The sequence below is a fragment of the Ammodytes marinus genome, assembly GCF_949987685.1.
Source record: "Ammodytes marinus genome assembly, chromosome: 8".
Classification (NCBI taxonomy): domain Eukaryota; kingdom Metazoa; phylum Chordata; class Actinopteri; order Uranoscopiformes; family Ammodytidae; genus Ammodytes; species Ammodytes marinus.
This window is the reverse complement of record NC_137212.1, coordinates 18,731,940-18,751,671: the sequence shown is the minus strand read 5'-3', so window position 1 is coordinate 18,751,671 and position 19,732 is coordinate 18,731,940. Positions and strand designations below refer to the sequence as shown.

The window sequence follows — 19,732 nt, the reverse complement described above, 5'->3', positions numbered from 1 at the left end:
CAGGGGGGCTCTGGTATGTCAGGAATGCAGCTAAGGCAAACAGAAAGCCCCACACTCCTGTGTCTAATGAAATCAATGCTTCCAGCTTTTCCGGTGCAAGGGGCAAATCAGAAGGAGAGGCTCAATCAACAGATGAGATCGATTGGGAGAGGGTTTTATTTTCCGCACAAGCAAGTGGAACTTTGTTGTGCTGAATTTGAACAGAAAAAAGTATGCAGAGTCGGGATATGCCGGGCCCCAGTTTGGGTGAATGCTGGCATGGAAAGATGAAAGATGCTACATAAATCTGATATACACCCACACAATGTTAGTTTGCTTACTTTTTGAGGACAAGCACATACATGCACAGTTTCCCCCCAAAATAGAAGAAATGCACGCTGCATATTGGATGCTGCAGTTCAAAGGTTCCCAACTTTCCCAAGAGGGCGAAAGGTCTTTCGAAAAGCGTGACAAGAACATAATATGAATTCTAACGATCAAGATCAATATATTCTACGGAAATAATACCATCTTGTGTTTGTGTGTGCTACTCATTTGGAGATAAGAGAGAATACAGAATACAGACACAATTATGATAGATGTTATTCTGTTTTAGCAGTTTTGTGATTGACACCTAAGCAGAGGGCAACCCGCCTTAACTACTGTATAACTGAAAGTAATTTATCCATACCTTTTCTGAAAGTTTCATAGCAGTGATCACATCAGTCACAGGGCTCAGATTGTACAGACACACACGCACGCACACACACGCACGCACGCACGCACGCACGCACGCACGCACACGCACACACACACACACACACACACACACACACACACACACACACACACACACACACACACACACTGTTAGGACACACGCCCCGCCCTCTCTGACCTCATCGTCCCAATCATCTCTCTCCTCCTCCGGCACAGTCTGGCGCTCTCGGCTCTCTCCTCACCGCGCAGCTTTTCCAATCCTGCTCCTCAAACTCAAAGTGTCCGGACCAAAACTGCCACATTCCAGAGGACAAATTTACCTACACCGCTCATGAACGTATCATCCCTACGGAGCAGAGGAAAACATTTGGAGAGCACCTGGACACCGTTACTTCCTGGTTATATAACTTTTTGTTGCACTTGAACGGCTCCTTAACATTCCAAAGACTTTGGCCCCGGACGGACATTGATTACTTTTTTAAACCAGCGATCAAAGTCTATTTTTTTTCTTCTTATTGTAGGCCTAATATCATTCTTGATAGACCAAACAACCAGGAGGTGGTAGCCTACTTTTGTTTTGCCCAAGCCCAACATAGTCTTAAGTGTGTTTTTTTTCTACGTGTAGTCTTAAATTAAGTAACTAAACAGTCAACAATGGCAGGTGTAACCTCTCTTGATGCTGTGAAAAGAAAGATTCAGTGCTTGCAGCAGCAAGCCGACGACGCAGAGGACCGGGCTCAGGTTCTACAGAGAGAGCTGGACGGTGAACGGGAGCTCCGAGAGAAAGTGAGACAATCAAAACCTCTCTTTTATTAGGTCTTCTCCCTCTCTCTCTTAACAACTTGTTTTGCCGCTCATCTGTCGGACGGATTGAACGGTGTAAACTTCTACGTGTTCTCCTTTCTAGCGCTAAAAATGCAAGATCTTGTCATTGATTCATTCGCGTCGTGATGGTGCCACAATGCAAGGCGTTGGTCCCTCTATGAAAAAAGTTTGGATTCCTGCAGGTCTGTGCGCATGCTCAGTGTCGCCTGACTTGCAGGCCTCTGTAAAAACTACTGGGAATAACGTAGACCACGTAGACAGCTTTGAACCTATTATGCTGAATTGATCGTTTCTATTAGGTTTACCAGATTACAAATACTAAACCATTGTAATACTTAATTAATGATATTATCTTTGCAACTGCTTGTTAATTAGGTGTAAGCAGCTTTTAGAGCTGCCAACATTTAGATGAAGGGGATAATGTTGTGGGTCTCCAGGGAAATTCACTTTTCACACTCTTAATAGCTTGCTCAATGACACTTCAGCAGGGTGGGCGTGTGCCAGCAGCAGCTGTCTTGGTTAACCACCATGCCAGCCTGCCTCCACTGATGATAGGAGACTAAAGGGGCATAGCCTAGACTTAAAAGTGTGCCTACCCTGTTATTAGGGATTCCAAGGAATACTGGAAAATGTGCTCTTTTCATTCAGATCTGAAACTATTGCCCAAACCATTACTCAACTGATTAGTCAATCAACAGAAAGGGACAATTTTGATCATGATATTATCTTTAAGGATTAAAAAAAAGAAAAAAAAACACACTGGTTTCAGCTTCTCAAATGGGAATACGTTATGTTTTTTCTTAGTCTTCCATAGTAAGCTGAATATCTTTGGGGTTTGGACCTTTGGTCTGACAAAACAAGACCTTTTCAGGATGCTCAGGGGACTTGTGATGGACGTTATTGACTATTTGTTTACACAGTACTATATGTAATTATAGGTGCAGTCCTATTTTCAACACTTTCATGTGTTTACACTTCAATGTAAAGTATCAGCTGCAGTTGGGCAATAGGTTGTATTGTTGCAGTTACACAAAAGTGTGGTTTCTTAAACTCGACACACGGATGTGAAGAAAGTGACTCATTCGTTTTGTTTTTTCTGAGTCTTGGCCCAGCTCTGTTACCTGCCTGTCTCTTGACTCTTCCCACATCTGAGTTATCAAGCTACACGTAACTGAAGAAGAAGAAAGAAAAAAAGAAAGCTTAGCAGCACTGTTAGGTAACAGTCTCAACTTGATTCACGTGCTGATTTATGGCATATGGTGCCATATCCTTTGCATAGGAGCTGGTTAATGACAGGACAAAAAGAAAGATAGAAGGAGAGTGGGAGGGGAAGGTGTGGCCGTAAAGATATGGCAGCTGAGATGATGAAAGGAGCTGGCCTGCTGAAGGACTTGCCCCTTTGTCACAGGCTGACTATTAAGTAACAGGGCACCTTTTTCATTTGATAAATGGGCGTGTGCGACGCCTGTGGATAATTGTTTTGACATTGTCTTGTATAGTGACATCGGTGGTGTTTGTAATGGTTATTTTAAAATAGTTACATGTTTGAGGTCATAGTCATACGTTTGATGCTAAATGACTGGGACATTTAAAGTACCTTCACTTCAACATTATGCTCATGCACCGGCCTTTACATCTTTGGTTTGTTCAGTGAAATATTTATTTCTAGCCTGTAGGCATACACTTATTCCAAAGCATTGAAGTGGGTTAAGTAAATGGACAGGAACAATTGTAGGTAGATTTCTATTAGTGCATATTCATCTTTTGGGATCTTGAGAAACACCCTCAACTCATTTCTGATGTTACATGAGGGTACTGTGTAGCTGTACTGTGTTCCCATCACAACATGACACATATTACAAAATAATAGTATAAAACAGAACTTTTTTGTCACTACTTGGCTGACAATTTGATTTTTGTATTTTGGAGATTTTAATGATAAATCAAGTTTGGCAGCTCAAAACAATGAATATTAACTTCTCCTATAAAACGCATTGATATAATAACAACTGTGTTATACTGTATTGTCATTAATACAACTTAAAAAAGCATTTTCAGTTTTTAAGTGCCTTAAAACTACATTATAGGGCGCACTCACTAGGCCATAGTGGCCATACACTAGGCCATAGTGGCTGTAAACAACACATTGAATGTGTTTGTACTGTTTCTAACTGCTTTGGGGTTAAAATGGGCCTTTATCTGCACACCTGTTTAAGTCACTATTTTAGACAATTTCATCCCTGTCACATATAAAGGCAGTTTAATCTGTCACACATCTCACTCCGTGGGCATTCAAAACTCAAACAGAACAGAACAGTGCATTTGTGTGGTGGTGTTTGGTGTGGCCCTCCCATATGTGAATAATTAGGGCAACCTAGAGTTATTCCTTGGCACAAAAACTCTTTCATCGGAGCATAGGCAGATCAACACAGGAACCTGGCTGAGGTAATGAATCATTGTTTGAAAATGTGGAGGCATCAGAAAAAAACACCTGGCCACATCTCACACACGTGAAAATAGTAATTGCTTCTTGTTATTTCAGTGTCTTTTTTTGATGCCTCTGGAAACGTTACTCAATCGCTCAGTTCTGCCACATTACATAGACGGGACATAATCTTGAAATGCTCATTTGACTTGCGTGTTGCTTATGTACAGCCATCATTGTCAATTAGCTTTTTCCAACTTCTTATAGTGTTCACAGCAGAGTTTAGAGTTGAGATACAGGCCATAGTTGATCATGTTTTTGGTATCTGTGACCCTAAAAGTTATGAAAACAGCTTAGTTTTTCTTTAAACATATAATTGTGAGACAATATAAATAAATAACAAAAGCTCCAAAGCACAGAATTCAAAGCTTAAAAAGTGGAAGTGGAATGTTCATGTGCAACCGTGGTAAGCAAAGTCATCATCAGACAACATGCGATTGCCATGGTGATAATTGTCGTCTAACCACAAAGCGTGCCGAAAATACAGTTTGTAGCACACTGATCCATATCTAAAAACAGATCAAAAGGGAAGTGGGACTACCCTGCGCTGAATTTGTATCAGTGTTGGGAAGCACGTCCACCCCCACCCCCACCCCCCTCGGCTGCCCCTCCCAGGATGCTGTCTGCCGATTCTGGTCCGGCACTTCCTGCGCTCCTACTCCAAACACTTCCTGTCCCTGAGCTCCGGCCCGATCAACAGGAAGATTAGTGTGTGTGGTGGACTGAGCGTCTCCACCAGTTAATAGATTCCACTCAGTGGTTTACAACGTCAGACAGGGATAGTTTAATACATAACATCTTACATTTCCAAAGTTAGTTTTCTTATGGAAACGAGGGACAGCTATTATTATGTCAAATTAGCTGTCTCCCTCTATTTACATAAAACTGTCTTTACTATACCATAATGACATTAACATTGGATTTGATAGTCCAGCAACGTTTTTTTTTGTTCTACAAACGTGACAACTGTGCTCATTTTACGCCACTTATTTCTCATAGGGAAAGCTCATTGCAGGAAGTAATTTAGAAACCGCTTAAGCAGAGCTTCCCTCAGCTCATCAGTTTGTCAAAATGAACCCGAGGTATCATCTGTTTGCTGCTTGCCATGGTCAGTGGGTTGGAAGGTTTTTCTGCTCGGCCTCTATAGCTGTCTCCTGCAGATTCTGTGGAAAGAATTACTTCCTGGTTTCACTGTTTTTTTTGGACTTGCTCCCTGGGAATAGCTCAACTTTCCAAATATAACTGCCACATGTTGATACGTTTTGACAGTATTGGCATGCAGGAGAAAACTCCCATGTTAGTGGCTTGTGGCTTAGCTGATTATGTAGGCCAAGGTTGCGGGTTCTAGTCCAAGCAAGGAGAACAATATACTGTATATAATGCGGTCTGTGCTAGCGAGGCTAAATTTGATGTCATTAAGTAGCATTTAGAGAGTATGAATAATACTATTTTATGTGGCATTTTAAGTAGTTTTTGAATAATTTCAAACCCAACACATTGAGCCTTTTTTCTCCTTTGTGGATACATGCAGGATTTCGTGAGATACTTGTTTTGATGTTTTTGTCAAAGCAGGATTAGTGTGCATCTGTATTACAGTGCTGCTACCCCAAAGAGGACTTTTTTTTCCTTCAAAAATGTCAACAAGATCGATTTAATTCCAGAAAAACCCAGAAGGATAACTGTCTGAATCCTGTTTATTCCTATATTAGTTGCTTCCTATTATACTGTACTTCTTCTTTCTTTGTTGACATCAGAGACAGAGATGAAATGGAGCAGAGAGGGGAATGATATGCAGTGAACGACCCGGGCCGGATTAAAACTGGGGTCTGCTGCGACGGAGGACTGAGCCTCTATGGGGGAGGCGCTCGTGGTGTAGTGGTTAGAGCCCACCCCCGTAGAGGCTCAGTGAATAGTTTGCAATCACGCTCTTGTCAGGTTTTAAAACATTATTATATTGCGGAGCCTGAATGAAAGACTCAAAATTCAAGATCGGGTTGACATTCTGAATTCATGCTATAGAAAAAGTGGCGGAGCATTACATTACATCTTGAACGCAGAGAGCTCTTTGATCCTTGTCTGGAGGTTTAATGAGCATCTTTTACATATCACACCTCATGACAGGGCTGACTCATACTGCATGCTGCTGTTTTTGCATGCCAGATCTTTATGGGAACAAATTACACACTCGCAGACACACATTTGCATTGAGATTAGTGAGCAGCAGTGTCAGGAATAACTTTCCCTGAACCCCAACAGCATTGTGCACCTCATTAACCCACTGCCCTGGAATCAGCCAATAATAAGATTCCTCTTTCGCTTGTCCTTGATACTGTCTCACACAAATGTAATACACTCAGGTATTTCTTAAGTCTCTCCCAGTAGAACTGTGCTGTATCTTCAAGTCAGGCGGTGGACTGTTTACTAAGTAGAGGCCAATCAACCAGTGACAAAGTGGTTAACTGAAAAGCACATTTGAGTCCTGTATTTCTTCATACGTAGGTTGTGTCAAGTATGTTGTGAATAGACATGCAGCACTGAATAGTTCACATTTTTGGGATATACAGGTGAAACTCGAAAAATTAGAATATCGTGCAAAAGTTAATTTATTTCAGTAATTCAACTTTATAGGTGAAAATAATATCTTATACAGACTCATTACATACAAAGTGAGATATGTGAAGCCTTTATTTTTTATAATTGTGATTATTATGGCTTACAGTTTATAAAAACCCCAAATTCAAAATCTCAGAAAATTAGAATATTACATAAAATCAATAAAAAAAGGATTTTAAATACAGAAATGTCGGCCCTCTAGAAAGTATAATCATGCATATGTACTAAGTACTTGGTTTGGGCCCCTTTTGCATGAATTATTGCCTAAATGCGGCGTGGCATGGATGCTATCAGCCTGTGGCACTGCTGAGGTGTTATGGAAGCCCAGGTTGCTTTGATGTGGCCTTCAGCTCGTCTGTATTGTTGGTTCTGGTGTGTATCATCTTCCTCTTGACATTACTCCATAGTTTCTCTATGGAGTTCAGGTCAGGAGAGTTGTCTGGCCATTCATGCAGAGTAATACCATGGTCAGTCAACCAGTTACCAGTGGTTTATGGTACCGTGGGCAGGTGCCAAGTCTAGCTGGAAATGGAAATTGTCATCTCCATAAAGCTTGTCAACAGACAGAAGCATGAAGTGCTCTAAAATCTTCTGGTAGATGGCTGTGGTGACTTTGGACTTGATAACACAGTGGACCAACAGCAGCAGATGACATGATACCTCAAATCATCACTGATCCAAATTAAATGTTGCGTTTCATTTGGAAATCAAGGTTCCACAGTCTAGAGGAAGAGTGGAGGGGCACAAAATCCAAGGGGCTTGAAGACCACTGTCAAGTTTCAACAGTCTGTGATGATTTGAGGCACCATGTCATCTGATGGTGTTGGTCCACTGTGTTATCAAGTCCAAAGTCACCACAGCTGTCTACCAGGAGATTTTAGAGCACTTCATGCTTCTGTCTGTTGACAAGCTTTATGGAGATGCTGAATTACTTTTTCCAGCAAGACTTGACACCTGTCCACAGTGCCAAAACCACAAGTAACTGGTTGACTGACCATGGTATTACTGTGTTGATTGGCCAGACAACTCTCCTGACCTGAACCCAATAGAGAAACTATGGACTATTGTCAAGAGGAAGATGATACACACCAGACCCAACAATACAGACGAGCTGAAGGCCACTATCAAAGCAACCTGGGCTTCCATAACACCTCAGCAGTGCCACAGACTGATAGCATCCATGCCACACCGCATTTAGGCAATCATTTGTGCAAAAGGGGCCCAAACCAAGTACTTAGTACGTATGCATGATTATACTTTATAGAGGGCCGACATTTCTGTATTTAAAATCCCTTTTTTATTGATTTTATGTAATATTCTAATTTTCTGAGATTTTCAATTTGGGGTTTTCATAAGCTGTAAGCCATAATAATCACAATTATAACAAATAAAGGCTTGACATATCTCACTTTGAATGTAATGAGTCTATATAATATATTAGTTTCACCATTTAGGTTGAATTACTGAAATAAATGAACTTTTGCACGATATTCTAATTTTTCGAGTTTCACCTGTACTGTAGGACCTAGGCCTATGTCTATTGCTTTCTTGTCAAGCGTTAAATGAGAAGATTGATATACAACTTTAATGTCTGTACAAGACATATGAAGCCTCAGCTAGCAGCCAAACAGCCAGCCTGGCTCTGCCCCAAAGTAACAAAATCCTTCAACCAGCACCTTTCAAGTTCACAAGTCAACATATTATTTTTTGTTTGTGTAATCCATACAAAGTAAAGCAAGTGTAAAAATGTCATAATGCCTCTCTCCAAGCAGTTGCCCAGCAAACCAATGGAGACTGAGTGGTGTCCGGCACACTTTTTCAAAACCATTTTCTGTTAGGTTTTTGTATATTAAACAAACAGAATATAACAAGGTAATAAGTAAGATTTAGTTCTCTTCAGACCTAGCCAGGCTAGCTTTTCTACATTGGTTTCGAGTGTTTGTGCTATGCTAAGCTAACAGGCTGTAGCTTCATTTTTAACAAATTTACCAAAATGTCAAACTTGTTTTTTTTAAGAATTGTGAGGACACTATGGCTCAATGTCTTTAAGCAAGGCACGACCTGCTATTACATTGCTAGTAGTACTGGAATACCACTCTTGAAAAGCACTGGTGTGTATATTAAGCTAGCTTGATAACAGAGCGGCTACTTGTGGTCCAGTAGCTCGTACATGTGCACGGTGTGTGTGTGTGCGTGCGCTCTGCTAATCTTCATGATACTCTCACAAACTTTCTGCATAGTTTGTTTAACCATATAAGGCAGTGTGCGTCCTCGGCAGCCAAAGAATGCAATGTGGGTGCTAAAGGAAGGGGCATGGCCAGAGACAGAGAGAATACTAGCTCTAAAAGAAAGAAAGAACAATCAAAGGGAGGAAATGAAAGGATGTTGGGCAGTTGACTTCCTGTCACTTTTTTTCCCTTCAAGATCCTCATTTGCTAAGTGAAGTTAGTATCTGCTCTTATATAACCCTTTGCCCTTCTACTTAGTAGTGCTCAGTTCTTGTGACCTTCACCTTGTTGTGTTTTTTTGTTGTATTTTTGTGTGCAAAAGCTCTGAACTCTGAGCTTGTGTTGCTGTCCTTTTAAGCATTTGTTTAATGATTGATGCAGAGGTGTTTTCAACTGTACATACTTTTCAGGATTTACAGGAAAAACTCATCACTTCTCTGGTAATGGCTGATTGAATTACAGGCATGAGTGCTGTTTTGCCTAGCACAAGGCTGTCTATGTCTGTAAGGGAATTCCCCCCTCCCCATAGTTGTGAAAATCTGATGACAGATTAGACACCAGGTTGCACACATCTGATTTTGAACAAAGATATACTACCAGCATAGATGCAAGAGCTTGGCACAAGACGTATGGTACTTAAGGTATTTCTTTCTTGCGTTGCTTGACAGCAAACATTTGACTAGAAAGAAAGGGAATGCTGTTATTTATGTTTGTGTGAGAGAGGCAGAGATTGACAGAACGAGTGAGCCTTTGTGTGTGTTTACAGAGTGTGTGTGTGTGTGTGTGTGTGTGTGTGTGTGTCTGGAACTGCATTAAAGCATCTGATGTGCCAGTGTAGCTGACCTAAAGCCCATGAATAGCATGTTTGTATGTGTGCAGAGTGCAGACGGCATTGTTCACAGCACATTGCCTGGCTCAGGACTTAGGAGAGTGACACTATCTGTTATTTCAGGCTCCAGCTTCATTCTTCAACTTTTCTCACCAGCCAGATGTAGTGTCGACAAATGCAGACCTGTGTAAAGGACATCGCTGATGAGAATCCAAGATGTCTGACCGATTTCCACCTTTTTAACATTCATTCCGCGTTGGGTTAGGTAAACCTCTTTCTGGCTGTTTTAGAGACATGTCAACACTAGATCAGCAGACATTTCCTGTCTTGTATCAACGGCCTCCCCCTGTCTGCTCTGGGTGCAGTAGCGCAGGACCTGGGAGGGAGGGAGAGAGAGAGATAGAGAGAGAGGTGGAAAGACTGACTGGCTAGTCTGCAGATTGGAGATGACATGGAGACGAGGGGGAGAAAATCTTAAAAATTAAAATAGGGGCCTTTGTCAGCTGCCAACGAGCAGGAAACCATGCTTTCATTTCCTGAAATATTGAGTCTATGACAGAATGGAAGAAAGGCCTGGATGGATGGTCTATTTATTCTCAGCACTAAACAGACTTAATAACTCTTTTTTTCCCCCTGAGCTTTCAAAGCCCTCGATTCGTCTCCCTGTAGCGTCACCTTCACTCCTCCTCGTAGCCAGGCCTCTCCTTTTTGTCTCTCGTAATGGCTTTATCTCGAAAACGTAGCAGCATGACTCACCTACAGTACCTGTGCAGTGAATTGCAGACACTTTGACTGGCAGGCTGACTTCTGGACTGAAAGACTAGCTAATGAGTCACTGACCTACAAACTGCTGCCCTGCAACTGAGCACTGAAAAATGTCTGTTTGTCTAAGAACCCCCCACCCCCCCCCCCCCCCACCCCCAGCTGCTTTGCTTTAGGAACAGCATGGCTTGTGCGAGTACTCTGGGTCTGAATGAATAGCTCAGCATTGTAACAATTCAAAAACCTCAGCCACCACCCTAGGAGATGGTGGTTAAACTCCCGACAGAGAGGAAATGCCTGTATAGTTGTCTGTTTGCTTTCTTTTTCCTCTCTCTGCCTTTCTTTACCGAGGGCAGATGAGAAGAAGCCCATTTGTCCAACCCACTTGGCGCAGTTCTGAATTCAGGGTCACCGGAAATTAATTTGTTGTTGTAAACGTTTCATTCAAATCCATAGTCCCGCCATCTTCACATATTAAAAAGGATTAGGCTTTCCTTAGAGACTCGGTTGTGTTTTCGAAAGGCTGTTTATAACAGGTAGACCCCGTTCCTATACGGGATCCTACAAGTACCCTCGACTGTCTCGATTTCACCTATTATTCATCAGCTTGACTCTACAATTGATTTCTGAAACATGAGCGGCCCAACGGGGCATAATGAATAGATGACAGTAACTCACTTACTCATGGTACAGTAAGAATTGAATGTATCCTAGTCAATTGAAGCCACAGTCAGTCGCCTTGTGGGTTCAGTTTTAAGAGTCCTAAAGGGGCATTGCTCTAATGTTTTTTTTTTTATAGCTACCTCTCCACCAACACCTTTCCTTCTTTCCATGCTCATGCCTTTTCGATGACTTGAGCAACCCGCTCAGTGACATTTACTCCTCGTTTGGGAGGCTCGTGAATAAACGGACAGATTTTAATCTTAACACAGCAGCAATGGCCAGGGAAGGTGGAGAGAGGACAGAACAACACACCTAGAAACTCGTCCTAAGAAATAAACTTTGAACCTAAACTCATATTCCATCTTCAAGAAGGTCTCACAAGGGCTTAACAAGCCATACAACAATAACAGTATGATAAGCATGAAGTTAAAAATATGTAACTCATTTCTGCTATCTAATAGCCAATTCAATTCAGTTTTATTTATATTTTATTTTGTATATGTATATAATGGGAAGAAACCTTAAACAGAGCCTGGTTCTTGGGGGGGGAAAGAGGGACAGGGAATGGCTTTGGTCAGGTCCGACATATCTCAATGTAGATTTTCCCTTGACTTGTTGTGCTGACAATAAGAACAAAGCTACAGGGTTATGTCCATCTGTTGTTGTTTTGTTTTTTCTTCAAGCCATGGAGTTTTCTCACCCCTCATTTGTCCTCTTTGTGCCCTTTCCCTCTCTTCCTGTTTTATGGCTGGGAAGAGGGGGGGGAAGGTAGGAACCGGATGATATAAAGTTGAATGAATGAATGACTACATTTCTCTTCTTTTTTTCTCTCAGGCGGAGGGCGATGTAGCAGCTCTGAACCGTAGGATCCAGCTGGTGGAGGAGGAGTTGGACCGGGCCCAGGAGAGGCTGGCCACAGCGCTGCAGAAACTGGAGGAGGCCGAAAAGGCCGCAGACGAGAGCGAGAGGTCGGTTTAAATCATACTAAAGCCCCCTGGAAACCCAAATCCAAATAAATCCTACTAATCTACAGTATGTCATTTGGGGAGTTAGTTGCATGATAGTAAACGTCTAAAAAGAGTCAGGCATATGTATCAATATCAATTTCAGTGTGAAAAGTTAGTGTTATGTAAGTTTGATCAACTTTACAGAAACTAAATTAAGATGAGACGGGCTATGCTCTGGTTCTTATGACACAATGGTTATTTTGGACCAATCACGGTAATTCTCTGCCCCGAACGTTCTATTATAACAATAGCTGTTGCCATGGGGAGACCGTTTGATACGGCCACGCCCACACAGTCCTGTCAAACGTTCTAGAGAGTAAAAAAAGCTGTGTTTTTTTTTCAAAAGCTTTATAATATTTATGAACGTTTATTTTCATCGTATTTTTTGTAAAAATGTATTGCGTCACCCAACTTTGATATCATATATTGGGTTTTTTTCACAAATGTAGGCCTTATTTAAGGCAGATTCAACCTTCCTATTCTTGCATTTGGGAAAGGCATAGTTTTAGTTGTTGAGCTTGGAATGATTGATCTATCCCCTGTCCAATCAGAGGGATGAAGGTGATTGAGAATCGAGCGTCGAAGGATGAGGAGAAGATGGAGATTCAGGAGATGCAGCTGAAGGAGGCCAAACACATCGCAGAGGAGGCCGACCGTAAATACGAGGAGGTGAGACTTTGACTTTGGTTTGACATCCTTTAATCAAGCTGCACTCCAACTTTCAGGAATTTTTTTTTCTTCAATTTAAACCTATACTCTTGTCTTTTCGGATCCGAGCTTTCCCACTGAAGATTTGAACTCTTTCAATCCCAGGTGGCCCGCAAGCTGGTGATCCTGGAAGGAGAGCTGGAGAGAGCCGAGGAGAGGGCCGAGCTCTCAGAATGGTAAAACCAGTGAACACACAAGCAAAAAGAACACTCAAATACCCTGACCTGCCGCTCTCTTGTTAAAACCAAGCATATGTCGGCCTGTCTCTGCAGTAAAGCCAGTGACCTCGAGGAGGAGCTGAAAAATGTGACCAACAACCTGAAGTCCTTAGAAGCCAGTTCTGAGAAGGTGAGAATTTCATATGGTGTGAGTGAGTGAGTGAGTGAGTGAGTGAGTGAGTAATGTGCATGGCAATGACTGGACCCAGCAACAAGAACACATTTACACATTTATAAGTCTTTTTTTTTGCCTCATGACATTTCCATAGAGGAAATGTTCTTTTTTTAACAAGTGATGTTTAACATAAGCACTCTGTCAGGTCTATATGTTAGGCTTGCCACGAATCATGACTGTCAGCCACTTTCCGAGTCAGGATGCATTCACAGACCATTTTGTATCTTTTCGATATGTGTCAGTTGTTAAATGTAATTTTCTAATCATGTTGGCTAATATTATGTACAAGCTGACTTGATGGTTTTCTTAGAGCTGATTTTGTTCTCTTGTACAACTATATAAACTAAAACACATGTAAAACAGTGTATACTGAACTCCAGGCCTGACACCCAGCACATACCCATCTTCACTTCCTAGTATGCTATCATTTGCCTAATGGCTCAGTGGACAGTAATGTGAGTGAGATGTCCTTGAAGAGAGATACCACATCACCTTAGTATTGGTCCATAATACCTCTATTATAATCATGTATCACCACCATGTCCTATTGACAATCACACCCTTTATTTTCAACTGGGGTTGTGTAGTTTAAAACATGAATGTGTTAAAAGTTTAAGATCTGAACTATCTAATGTGTTCCACCACATGACATTTTAGCCACTGGGGCTATTATTTTTTTGTACATGCAGGGTTAATGGTGTCATAGTGTTCAGGAAGCAGTGGAGAACTGCTTCACATTCTTGCTGTTGGCTACACAACTTCCCTCCTCAGGCACAGACAGGCAGTATGACGACATGCCAGGCTTACCACATGCCTTAGCAACACATGCCTTTGCTTTGTTCATTCGGGCTTGTCACGGTTGGCATCGCAGCACAACTCGTTCCCAGGGCCAGGCCAACACCTAGCACTCTTTTCGAGCCACTTTCTCCCCTCTTGTTTTTTAGTTCCTCAGAGGGAGTGGTGCCATAGCTGTCGAAACAATTAGAATCCTTGGATGGTAGAGAGAGAGAGAGGGAGAGGGTGTGTGTGTGTGTGTGTATGTGTGTGTGTGTGTGTGTGTGTGTGTGTGTGTGTGTGTTCTCATCATGTGCATTTGTTGGTGAAATCATGTTCAAACATGTGTTACTGATTAGGTATGTAATTTCTCTGTGTCTCTGCCAACAGTACTCAGAAAAAGAAGACAAGTACGAGGAGGAGATCAAAGTTCTGACCGACAAACTGAAGGAGGTGAGATCCTGAAAAAAACCCTCTGATGAGTAAACACTTTTGGAGCATACATAGTGTGTTTTTAAAAGAGAAACAAATCATCAATGTCACTTTTGTGAACACTGTTATTGGCAATTGTGGATTAATAGAGCTGGGGAACTTTGCTGCATGTCATCCCACATACACTCCCTCTATATTTCCTCTCTTCCTCTACTCTATGCATCCTGACACAAAGCCAGAAATGCCCCCCCCCCACCCCAAAAAAAAACATTGTTTTGACATTTGTGTGATTACTTCGAAAAGGCTGAGAAAGGCGATTGAAAAACATACAGCGTTCCAGTATCGTATGTTGAATTCATTGCGTTATGGCTTGTTTTGCACCTTGTAACGTATACCACGTCTGTGTTTTTCGTCAGGCTGAAACCCGTGCTGAGTTTGCAGAGAGGACAGTGACCAAACTGGAAAAGTCCATCGATGACCTGGAAGGTATGAGATCCGTGACACTCGCGTCATATACCCCCCCTCCCCCGACATAAAAACAATAGGAATTCAATTAGGCAATAGCGTAGCTTTAAGATGAACAATCAAGTAATTTTAGCCAGAGGATGCAAGAAACATGTTTGTTGATAAACCATGTGCAGGTAGTGTTTGGGGATGTCCTTCAGGTCAGGGGTCAACTCTAATCCTCATCCATTCTTTACACACATGGACAATTACAAGCCAATGAAAGACCCATGTTTCTGAAAGATAACTACTCCAGGTCAGCCAAGGAGGACAGAATGTGCTCGGATGTTTTTTAGGTCAGCATTATTTTGTCGTTGAGCCACAGACAGCTGAGTTATTAGTTATTGGAGCAGTTTTATGAGGCATTCAGACCAGGCTTAAATGGCCCCAAGCTCACCCAGCAAAAAAAAGAGCTGTGAGCGTAATTAGATATGCACCCTTCTTTCTTCCAAGCATTCTGCATCTTTAAAAAGCCTGACCTATTTTTCATATTTTTTTTGTCTTCCCCTCTCTCCCTCCCTGTGCTCTCTTTGCCTCCATCTGTCTCTCATTCTTTTCCTGCTTTCGGCTTATTTGTGTCGTGGCTGTCCTTGACACCTGCCTGCACTTCCTGTCGACCTCCAGATGAATTGTACGCTCAGAAGCTGAAGTACAAGGCCATTAGTGAGGAGCTGGACCATGCCCTCAATGACATGACATCTCTGTAGACGCTCTGATGTCCCTCTCTTTCTCTGCCTCTCGCTTCCATCCTTTCTGTCTTGTGTTCTGAATTGTCGGACTCTTCATCTTCTCTCTATGGAACACGTGTGCCTTCTGCCCAGCTTACTATGCAAAAGAAATTATTAATTAAAAATCTTTTTCTTTCCTACTTTACAGCATTTGTCTCTATGTTCTTGATTATTCATACAAGCTAGTTATATTTTAATCATAACTTATCTCCATATCCACATAGTGACCATTGTGATATTTGTAATAAGGTCACCAACGGTTTGCCCTTGTGAAATTGGTTGTAAATGTACATGTCATCGTCTAATGAGCAGGAGGTTAATGTGAGAAAGGTGAGAGATTTCCTCTGTATTTGGTGTGAATTAATGCAGTTTGCAATCCTCTTCTAAGCACTATTTTGATCATGCATCAAACTTCTTTTTGATGAGCTATTTAAACAAGGTAGCGTCTCATACAACAAATAACTTCAGAGTGTGGCACTCAACTCTTCTAAAGAAGTCCTCACTGTAATTGACTAACAGCAGGGAGTTAACAGTCAGCAGTTCATGCATGAAAGGCACAGTGGTTGAGTTTTTTTTTGCATGCGGCACAACCTAACCAAAATAGGTATATATGCAAAACATCTGTTCGGTAAAACAGGGCTGTGTGCTGTTTTGCAAGGGATGCTGTCTGACAAAGCTATAAAAGGAGAATTAATCGGCATGACATGAGCAGTGTCGTTAACTGATGGTTGAGACTTCACCGTGTCCTTTTTCTTTTTCTCTCCAGAGAAATTATCAGTTGCCAAAGAGGAGAATCTGGGCATGCATCAAGTCCTGGACCAGACCCTGCAGGAGCTGAACAGCTTATAAACACACAGAGAGGAAGCTGGAGAGGATGACATCGTCATGCAACATTCCTTCAATGTTCGACTCCATTCCACATTTCGAGCTGTAAAACCTTTATTCCCCGAGTAATGGGGGATTAACTTAATGCTTGTCCCTTGATGTTTTTTTTCTATGGCACAACTTTCTTTTCCTTTTTTGAGATGGAAAGTCATTTTGACCACATTGTTTATTTTATTTTTTATCTCCAGCTGTGATCGCAGAAATTGTACCCTGAAATGATTTTTGACCACTTATTAAGAAAGAACTGGCTATTAATACACCCAAAGAAACAGATCTGGTCGCTGTACCACTTAAAAATGGCTCAATTTTACATTTTATGCGCACATACATTAAGCCTCTGTCTTGATTATTTTAAAACATATGCTGCAGATGGCATTGGGTTTCGCTCTGTCTACGTTAGTGTGGCTCTGAAGGGCCACCCAGTGGTGATATGAAGTCAACTGTATTCACAGTTTTTTTGTTCAGATCATGCTGTAACACATTAAGAGGCTGCAAGTTGACAGACATAGGATGTGCCTTTCTTAGCAGTGTCCTCCTAAATCCCTTTGTGTTGAAACAGCATGACAGTCAAATGGACAGGTACGACCCTATGGAAAGGTTTCATTGATAAAGAAACAGGTCAAGGCACATGCTGCTCAGTCACGCTAAGCTTCCTTACATTGAGTTAAAAAGTAATGCCTCTTCTGCCAATCCCCAACTCACCTGAGGCCTACTCGTTCCGGATGCAAAGAATATTTAAGTTCATCACATTTTTTCTACTTACTTTATGGTGTGGGAATGTGTGCAGAACCTGGGAGCTGTGTGTGTACAGTATTTAGCACCTAGGTGCATAAGCTGTACTACCTTTCCATAAGCTTGACCTGACCATTGACAGCAATATGCCATAATGTAGCCAGCCATATTTACTAGATTTACAATACATTGTATTACATGAGCAAGCTTAACCCCAAACCACTGGAAGCTCAAGTCAAGTTTCAACCATGGATACTTATTGTATATAGTAGAATAATGTTAGGTATGTGAGAAATTGTATTGCTTTAATTTTCTTTGGTTTCTGTTTTATTTTCACTTCTTTTTTGCCAGGGGAACCTTCAAGACCAAAGAACACACATGACGCAGACAATAAATTCTTTAAATGTTTTATTTTTGTTTGTGATGGTGGTCTCATCTCATGCCAGGGCCATGATACGTGCCTCACACGTGATAGAGACCATTTTTAAAATATTTCATTCACTGCCCCCACCCCCTCTATGTCAACCTAATAAATGTTTTACAGAAATCATGACTCATTGACATTTTTGTATGTTTTGGTGATTACAAAGGGGTTTCCCAAGTCCATAAAATTATTCTAAAAAACCTACATTGCACTTCAAGTGCATTAGGCATCAGTTTAATCTGAGCATATGGGAATGTCTCTGGCCTGCATTGCTCCTCTCATACTCTGCCCTATTTGAAACCCCACAGGTGATTTCTCTACATGTAAAATCACAAGGTGTGAGGCTCAGGCTAAGTTTTCCGTGGTCCATTCTGCTGTGTCGTGGGTGTTTTGGCACATTTCTACTCATGTAGATTTCCTTCTGAAAGCACACCCTATAGACGGACACAAATCAAACTGTTTAATATCTCATCACAGGAGAAACAGTAAGAAGGTTAGAACTTGAATTTTTCACATGTATTTTTTACACATTGAAAATACCAGATTTGCAAGATTTTTCTCACCTGCAGTAAGTTTGCATTTCCCTCCTCGTGGTCGGCAGAGGATAAAAGAGCATCCTGCACAGGGTACCACTGTTTGGGCATGGCTGAAGACAGTGGTGATCCTGTAACAGCCTGGGACATAAATGGGAATATACCACTTTTAAGAATATAATTAATCAAAAATACATTAGAATCTGCGAGGAAAATGTCACAGTATAGCTCTACAGTCCTTACCTATGCATTTTACATCCATGAAGTAGGAATTAGGACTCTGCACCAGTCTCTTTTTCTTGTGTTTCCTTCTCTCCTCTGCAAAACTTGGGTGGATCAGATCCTTGGATCAGAATCACAACCAGGTTTATTGCCATGTTTTCACATGTGTATTGGTGCAGGTATGATAGAGCATTATGACAATATGTATCATTTCAAACAAATCACTTCATTGTATGTTTTTGTTTAATTTAACTAATTCATTAAATGACGTGATGTTTGTTTATACTCCAATGCCCCCTACAGTCTGATGAATGAATTGCTATTACAGAGAAGCAGACATGCCCAGGCAAGCCAAAATATCGCACCTGACGCCTGTAACCTACCTCAATACTACATTTCTAAAATGATTTTTATTTTCAAACACATTTTGGAACATTCACAAGGTAGTCTAAACCATATAGTATCAACTGATCTAAAAATGTAAAATGTTAGGATAATCAATTATTAAAACAGACTTTTCTGTCTATCAGAACCAGAACTATTCTAGGCTACAATTTATGCTGCTAACCTGGAAATATAGGCCTAGGCCTACAAAACAATTTTTTTTTATCACTTACAGGCATTCCCCCGAAATCACTCGTCTTTCTTCCAATGCAAATATGAAGCCTAAAGTGAATTGCGATGTGTTCAGTGAGCCCCTGTCAACATAATCAGCTGTTGGTCTGATGAGCATAATGTAGGCGGGCTGGTCTGTGGTATGGGAGGCGCACGCAACCGATAATACAGGCTGAACGTTTACGTCGAGTAGGCATGTAGGCTACATCATATTTTTATTTTAAGTAATTAAAAACATATTTAAGAAATATATAGACAAATGGCAAATTCTGAGTGACAACTCTAACCAGTTTAAAAAGTAGACTGGCACTTTAAAATTCGAAAAATCAATCCCAAATAAACAGTTGTTATGCTCTTAATAGGGCTATATAACTGGTTGGATATTTGTATTGGTGCAATATGATGAATTGATAAACTGGCGAAAGAGAAACTAACTTCGGCTTAATTGATGAAAAACTATTAATCACATATACTGGGCTACTGATAACGTATAAATCTGTCTAATTTCAAAACATCACGCGCACCACTGACTCAAAGCAGGTTATTCAGAGAACATCCATCCCTACAGGCGTTAGTGTGGAAGGTACTCGCTTGGTCAAACATTAAATTAATATTAACAAATTACATCTTATTCCGGGTGACCTCACACATCAAAACGAGCACACCCACAG

The 19,732-nt window shown here is 41.2% G+C and overlaps 2 protein-coding genes across 2 annotated transcripts; one reads left to right on the top strand and one right to left on the bottom strand.

The window, feature by feature from the left end:
* Positions 1-919: 919 nt before the first annotated feature.
* Positions 920-17,814, top strand: LOC307254844 (tropomyosin alpha-4 chain). The gene is made up of 8 exons (XM_080033366.1): positions 920-1,485; positions 11,939-12,072; positions 12,663-12,780; positions 12,925-12,995; positions 13,092-13,167; positions 14,377-14,439; positions 14,835-14,904; positions 16,417-17,814. Exons 1-8 carry the CDS (start codon positions 1,354-1,356, stop codon positions 16,497-16,499), a joined length of 747 nt encoding a protein of 248 aa, XP_079889492.1. The 5' UTR covers positions 920-1,353; the 3' UTR covers positions 16,500-17,814.
* Positions 17,661-19,160, bottom strand: LOC307254845 (small ribosomal subunit protein eS27-like). Its single transcript, XM_080033367.1, has 4 exons — positions 19,064-19,160; positions 18,468-18,567; positions 18,255-18,365; positions 17,661-18,125 (listed from the first exon to the last, which is right to left on the bottom strand). Exons 1-4 carry the CDS (start codon positions 19,067-19,069, stop codon positions 18,097-18,099), a joined length of 246 nt encoding a protein of 81 aa, XP_079889493.1. The 5' UTR covers positions 19,070-19,160; the 3' UTR covers positions 17,661-18,096.
* Between the last annotated feature and the right edge of the window lie 572 nt (positions 19,161-19,732).

Bases quoted from the DNA above. Each gene is read 5' to 3' on its own strand.
- LOC307254845 (XM_080033367.1), bottom strand. The intron at 18,366-18,467 runs GTAAGGACTGTA...TTTATGTCCCAG, and splicing joins CATGGATGTAAAATGCATAG to GCTGTTACAGGATCACCACT. The intron at 18,126-18,254 runs GTGAGAAAAATC...GTCCGTCTATAG, and splicing joins GAAATGCAAACTTACTGCAG to GGTGTGCTTTCAGAAGGAAA.
- LOC307254844 (XM_080033366.1), top strand. From the start codon at position 1,354: ATGGCAGGTGTAACCTCTCTTGATGCTGTGAAAAGAAAGATTCAGTGC. The intron at 1,486-11,938 runs GTGAGACAATCA...TTTTTCTCTCAG, and splicing joins AACGGGAGCTCCGAGAGAAA to GCGGAGGGCGATGTAGCAGC. The intron at 12,073-12,662 runs GTCGGTTTAAAT...CTGTCCAATCAG, and splicing joins GCCGCAGACGAGAGCGAGAG to AGGGATGAAGGTGATTGAGA.